At 33.0% G+C, this 6,991-nt stretch overlaps 1 protein-coding gene across 7 annotated transcripts in view; it reads left to right on the top strand.

Annotated features, from left to right (window-relative positions):
* The first annotated feature begins 1,412 nt into the window (after positions 1-1,412).
* Positions 1,413-6,991, top strand: part of LOC122517380 (hrp65 protein-like) — a 47,552-nt gene continuing 41,973 nt past the window's right edge. For 2 of the 7 annotated variants that reach the window (XM_043635737.1, XM_043635736.1), the window contains exons 1-8: positions 1,419-1,928; positions 2,688-2,921; positions 3,003-3,221; positions 3,424-3,725; positions 4,022-4,317; positions 4,419-4,609; positions 4,784-4,922; positions 5,275-5,294. In XM_043635737.1, the coding sequence (XP_043491672.1) occupies positions 1,644-1,928; positions 2,688-2,921; positions 3,003-3,221; positions 3,424-3,725; positions 4,022-4,317; positions 4,419-4,609; positions 4,784-4,922; positions 5,275-5,294 (1,686 nt within the window). In that variant the 5' untranslated portion in view covers positions 1,419-1,643. Of the gene's footprint in view, positions 1,929-2,687; positions 2,922-3,002; positions 3,222-3,423; positions 3,726-4,021; positions 4,318-4,418; positions 4,610-4,783; positions 4,923-5,274; positions 5,295-6,991 lie in introns of all 7 variants that reach the window. The other 5 variants (XR_006303823.1, XM_043635735.1, XM_043635733.1 and 2 more) reach the window with 5 other exon arrangements.

Below are 6,991 nucleotides of genomic sequence, written 5' to 3'. Positions count from 1 at the left end.
CCCTCACTATCTACCTCATTCTACAAAACCACCCTCTACCTCTCAACCAACCCCTACCTCGACTAGAGTCACTCTTTCTCTCTATCTATCTATTTATTTATCTATCTATCTATCTAGCTAGCTAGCTAGCTATCTAGCTAGCTATCTATCTTTCTTTTTTTTCTACCTGTCTTCGGTATTCCCATTCCCCTCTTCGTATTTTCTCGTACCCCCTCCCCCTTCGCTCCTACCCCACGAAACTTCGTCATTATCGTCCTTTAATTGCGTTCGATAATTAAGCTAATTTTTGTTTTTCCTTTCATTTTATTTTATTTTATTATATTTTATTTTTATTTTTATTTATCTCGCTATATTTTATCCGTATGTCCTCGAATGAAATTCGTTCGTCGGTGCAACAGTTTAATGAATTTCTACGATTTTTGTTGGATATATTTTCTTTCTCCGTTTTTTTCTTTTTTTTTTTTTTTATTTTTTATTCTTAAATAAATAGGAGGAGAGATAGAAAAAGAGAGGATAAATGTTGGTTCGATCATGGTGAAATATATTTGTACGGAAACAGTGTATAGTTCTCAATCTATTCTCCGAGGAATGCTTTTTACCATGTATATATAAAATTCTCTCGCGTATCGACGCGCCTAGAGAGTGCAAACCGTTGGTACTCTCTCTCTCTCTCTCTCTCTCGTTTTCTCTCTTTCTCTCTTGAGAGGGAGAGAAAGATCCTTCTCTGATTGTTCACACGGCCGAGTTTTGCAAGGGAACCTAAGTAAGTCGGATGGAATTCCCATGAGCTATAGCTTCTTACTAAAAAGGATAGAATGCAATATTAGTATAGTAGAACGTTCTAAATCGGTATTCCTAATAATATTATAATTACAAAAATTAATAATCCATATTTTAATTATTATTATTATAATTATTATTATTATTATTATTATTATTATTATTATTATTATTATTATTAATATGTTATTAGAATTATATATTTATTATTATTTATAACGCTTAAAAAACCCGTTGACTATCGATCATATACTCCAAGTATCACAATTGGGTGAAAAAGTGAGAAAGAAGATGGTCGGTGATAAGAATAAATCAATGTCGAGTAAGAGAATGCAAAATGCAAGGTCCGAACGATGACGACACGCACGAAAGTGAGAACGTCACGCGACATTCCCTATGACGTCATTCGAACTGAGAATGCAAGTACAAAAAAAGATCGCTTGAGGTCGCCGTAGTCGCGTATAGAAATTTTTTATTACTTAAGGTTGGCAATACTGAGAGACGCGATAGGTGACGCCATCGTGGCAACATCGACGTGGACGTCCAATCATGCAACGTTGCTTTCCATTCTCATTGACCAATCGAATCTATCGGAAGGTCGTCCCAGAATGCATTGCACGTTGAAATAATAACCATAGAGTGGGGGGGAACATGGTTAGAGGGTCTTTCACATCGTAGCTACGGTCTCTTTGGTGTCGAGCAGCCTAGGTGGATGCCACCATTTTACGAAGACGACTGCGAGAAGAAGAATTACTACATTACAAGCACGAAGACGACGGAGGAGAGAAAGGAGGAGGAAGGTTAATCTTGGGAACGTTCCTTCCTCTACTCGTCCTCAACGAGTATTACGTGTTAATAAAAATATGGCGGGAACTGAAACGCCTAACGTTAAACCTGATGTTCTAAATCCATCATCCGAGACGAACGAAAATAATGCAAGAGAACGAAACGTTCAAGGCGGAGGTGGAAGTGGCGGCGGAGGTGGCGGAGGAAGTGGTGGCGGCGGTGGAGGAGGAGGAGGAGGTGGAGGAAGTGGTGGCGGCGGCGGCGGCGGAAATAATCGTGGACCTCGTGGTAGAAAAGGAGGCACAAGATTTTCTGGTGGACGAGTACCTGGAATGATGGGTGGAGGCAGGAACGATGGACCGGTAAGAAAATCACATTTTTCTTTATTCTTTTCCATATTTTTTGATATATATGTTTTCGTATATGTATATGTATATTTTCCATTCTATCGAGATTTCTATATTTCGATCAGAACGCATTTCGTTTAGCGGCCATTTTATATCTTTTTACTAACCACGCGGTCCTACTTTTCAATAAATCTATCTCCCTTGTACTTTGAACGTCTTGATTAAAAAATTACGCATTTTAGTTTTCTTTATAACTATATATATATATTGAATTGTTTTTTTGAAAAACTGTACTTAAAATAAAACGCATATCTTGATATTATTTATATATATTTATATATATCTATTTTATATACTATTTTTAGATTTTCTAGAGTCTCGTTATATGTATATCATTGTTCCTATTATCAATCGGTTAAAATAACGTATATTTTATTGTTTCATTACTCGTACGCGATATTATAATTATTTATTAGTTATATATGATTCTTTGCAATTCTTAAAATATTAAAACTCGAATAATAGAAATAGTAGCGTCGGGTTATCGATCTCTTTTAGACGCCATTAGCAACCATACATAACGGCACATCTCAAAATGGTTGCATTCCGACGCGATGCTATTATAGATGGCGTATCGTGAAAGAACACGTGTTTCAAATATATATATAGTTATATCTTTATTTAAGTTAGATTAATTATCTTTTAATTTAATCTTACGTTAAAGATATTTTTATTTAAATAGATAAAAATACAAATTTCATGAAAATATTACAGATGAAAATGAGTGACTCCATGATAGATGGTGGCTTAGACAGTACAATGTCCGAAGGAATGGGAAGCATGGGAGGAATAGGAGGAATAGGAGGATTGGGTGGTATGGGACCCCGTGGAGGAGGTGGTATGCGTGGTGGCGGTGGAGGTGGTGGTGGAGGTGGTGGCGGAGGAGGAGGTGGTGGAAGAGGTGGCAGAGGTGGAGGAGATAGAAATATAGGCAATCGTTCTCAAGATGTAAGTTTTTGAACTCTTAAATATATAAAAGTAAAATAGGACTTGTGTGTGAACAAAGATTTAATAGGCATTTTGTTATAGGATCGATTAATGGAACGAATAATGGCTATAAGTGGTCCTACACATGAATTATCACCTCAAGAAACTGCCGAAAAGAAATTCAGTGGACGTAATCGCTTGTACATTGGTAATCTTACTAATGATGTTACAGAAGAAGAAATTCAAACAATGTTTGCACAGTATGGTGAAATATCCGAGTTGTTTGTTAACAAGGAGAAGAATTTTGCATTTCTTCGAATGGTAAAAATAATTCATTTAATTTGTTATATTTTATATACATGATATGATATTTGTGTTTTAATATGATTATAATAATTACCGTTTGATATAATTATGATACAAACTTATTGGCTGCATATTTTGAATGATTTTGTTAACTATACGTATATATCAGTGATCATCTTAATTGAATATGTTCCAATCAAACTTATTTATCTGTTAGGATTATCGAGTTAATGCTGAAAAAGCAAAACATGAATTAGATGGTACAATGCGTAAAGGACGTGCTCTTAAAGTACGATTTGCACCTCATTCTTCCACGATCAAAGTCAAGAATCTTACTACATGGATCTCGAATGAATTGTTGGAAAGAGCGTTCAGTGTATTTGGAGAAATTGAACGAGCTATCGTTATTGTGGATGATAGAGGGAAGTCTACTGGTGAAGGTATTGTTGAGTATTGTAGAAAACCATCTGCTCAACTGGCTTTGAGGAAATGTACAGAGGGATGTTATTTTCTTACTGCGTAAGTTTATTTATAAAATTCATTATATTGCTATTGTTATATAAATACCCCGACGCCACGCTTTTGATAAATATTTTGTTATCAACAAGTGCCATAAAAATTTACTAGGGGGATAGAAAAGTAGATTCCACATATATAGGAACCATGGCATGCTATTATTTTTGATGCTGTGTGCCAAAAAGTGGAATACATTTATTTTATTTTATTTTATTTAATTTGTTTTCAAAGTAATATTATAGACAATGTTTTTTAGTAATCATTCATTCATATATTTAAATACTGTAAATTAACTTCAGATCTCTTCGACCTGTTGTTGTGGAACCTTTTGAACAACAAGATGATATAGATGGTTATCCTGACAAGAATTTACCTCGAAAGAATCCTGAATTTTTCAAAGCACGTGAAATTGGACCAAGATTCGCGCAAATAGGTAGTTTCGAACATGAATACGGGACGAGATGGAAACAGTTACATGAATTATACAAACAAAAAGAAGAAGCGTTGAAACGAGAAATGGCAATGGAGGAAGAAAAATTAGAAGCTCAAATGGAATTTGCAAGATACGAGCATGAAACCGAATTACTGAGAGAACGTGCGTATTTATTATCTATTACAATTCATCGAAATTTGTAGACTATACTATTATAAATCTCGTAATATAATATATTCACGTTATAATTATTATTTATACAGAATTACGAATGCGTGAAGCTGATAGAGAAAGGCAGAAGAGAGAATGGGAAATGAAAGAAAGGCAAGCGGAAGAACAAAGAACGCGTGAAGAGGAATTAAGGAGACGTCAACAAGAAGAAATGGCAATCCGTATCAGAAGACAAGAAGAAGAATTGCACAGGCGACAACAAGAAAATAATTTGTTCATGCAGGTGAGTAGTTTTTATTATCTCCATTTTGTAATTCTTTACTTTTTCGATTGATTAAATTATATCACGAACTATGGGTGGATGAAATGTGTGTCTAAAACATACACAATTACAATTCATTGTTCGATTTAATTGTTATTTGCTATGTATAAAAATCTAATGTTTAACGACACTTAGGGCTCTGCTCCTTTTATTTTTAAGGAGCAAGCGATGAGAGGCGGTGGTGCAGGAGGTGGGGGCGGTGGAGGTCTCGGTGGTGGAAAGAATTATGATTCCGTTAGTAATAGTGATCGCGACGGTTATGGCCAACCGGACGGTAAGTTTTTTTTTTCGTTAACTATACTTCTATCGAATTTCACAATGATTTGAGTATTTTCATTGTAAATCGATAAATTAAACCGTTCGTTCTTTCATTCATTCATTCATTTTTACAAATATTAACACGTTGACTGTCGTGTAGTGTTCACTGGTGATCTCAACACGACAAATAGTAAAAATACATAACTATTGTTTTTATAAGGGTTTGAAGAAAATAATGACAACGTGTCAACTTGTTAATTACGCATATTGTTTCTTTTAACGTATCATACATCATCGAATATTATCATTTTTTAACATAATAATTATAATTGGACACAGTCATTGTAAATATTCATTATTATTTACAGGAGGAAGCAGCATGCCAGTGGTAATGTATCTTTGGTCTTTTATATTCTAGTTTTATAAGTTCTAATCTTTTATATCCTTTTACACTTCTATCTTGAAACATATAGTTTCTTCTTCTTTTCTTCTGACATTTTATTTCTACTCTGACGAAAATTATTACAAATAGTTAATATATTACATCGTTACCAATTTTATAATTATTATTAATAATTATAGGTATTTTTTTTCTTTTTTTTCTTTTTTTTTTTAAATATTATTTTTTGTTATTGCATGGAAATAATGCAGTCGTTTTAATGGAAACTGCCACTGCGAATATTCCATATATTTTTTAGTGGTATATTCCATATCCCCGTGAGCATGCTGTCTGACATAACAGAGTTCTAATGTCTGCAATACTGCCAGATATTTATAACTTTATTTCTATGAATACAATATTCTTTTACTTTTATACAGATTTTATATATTTGTCAAAAATGATTTTAGTAATAATATTTAAGGAGCATTAACATGTGGAGGAGTCAACGAGCATGTGAAACGAAAGAACATCTCGTTATTATTATTTATTGAGAGTTTCTCGAAAGATATATGAATTAACATTTATTTAAAAGTAAGAAATATTCTGGGGATATTAACTTACAAAACAGTTACTGCTATATGTATACATATATAATATATGTATCTATACTTTTAGAAATATTGAATGATACATATTAGGACAATAATTTGATGATCTATCTTTGCATTGTAACATTGAACCAATATCTTCATTCTTATATCATATATAAGGTCTAATATACGATTATATCTCTTAACTCTTTTTTTTTGTTTCTTAAGTTCATGGGGTAAATATTAAGGAATTGAAGTGTGGAAAAAAAGCATGGCTATTTTTGAAAACTCGCGATGTATATCTCTTATCTCGAATTATCTCCACGTGTGTTTAGGGTTGTCCAAGTTTTCCACAAGTCGATAATATCAAATTTCTTCGTCGCTTTTTCCTTCGTGAGATGTGTCCTAATTTAGTTCGTTTAGGGGTTGGGAGAGGGAGAGGGGAAGTATTTCTAAGTTTTTGTGTCTCCTACTAATGATCATAAACACACAAATTGTGTGGACACGTGTATGAGTGGGACAATTTATATGTGCATCCTACTGATGCATTCTTTGGGAAATTAATATAATTTATAAAAAAATATATCTATAAAAATGGAAAACCAAAGTGAAAGTTGTTAAAAAAAAATCTACGAGCATTTACTTGGGGTACAAATCGTAATTGTTGAAATACGTATTTAGGATGTGTTATATTAATATACCACGATCTCTCTCTCTGTATCTCTACAAAAAAAAAAAAAAGAAAAAGAAATATTTTGATCTTCCAATCGTGACGATTTTAAACTTAACTTAAGACTTTAAATTGAAACTTGCTTCGTTTGGTCTCTCCACATGCTTGCAGACAGGAGACTCTGTTCTTTTTTTTTTTCTCTAGTTCAGTTAAGATTTAGGTGTTTTTATCTCTACTATGGAACTTGAAATTCTTTTTATCGATGCCAATATTGTTCGATTGGGGGAGTTTAACAAATTTTATATTTGATTTTCCTTCAATATTAAATGCATAATAAATATATGTTGAAAAAATTGATTAGTTCCATAGTAATTACTTGCTGACCAAGCAATGCCCAATTTTATCAGACATATTGGAAAATATTCTACATACTTTATAATATT

Source organism: Polistes fuscatus, unplaced genomic scaffold (genome assembly GCF_010416935.1).
Source record: "Polistes fuscatus isolate 324 unplaced genomic scaffold, CU_Pfus_HIC Scaffold20, whole genome shotgun sequence".
Classification (NCBI taxonomy): domain Eukaryota; kingdom Metazoa; phylum Arthropoda; class Insecta; order Hymenoptera; family Vespidae; genus Polistes; species Polistes fuscatus.
This window is presented reverse-complemented; position numbering and strand designations above follow the sequence as displayed.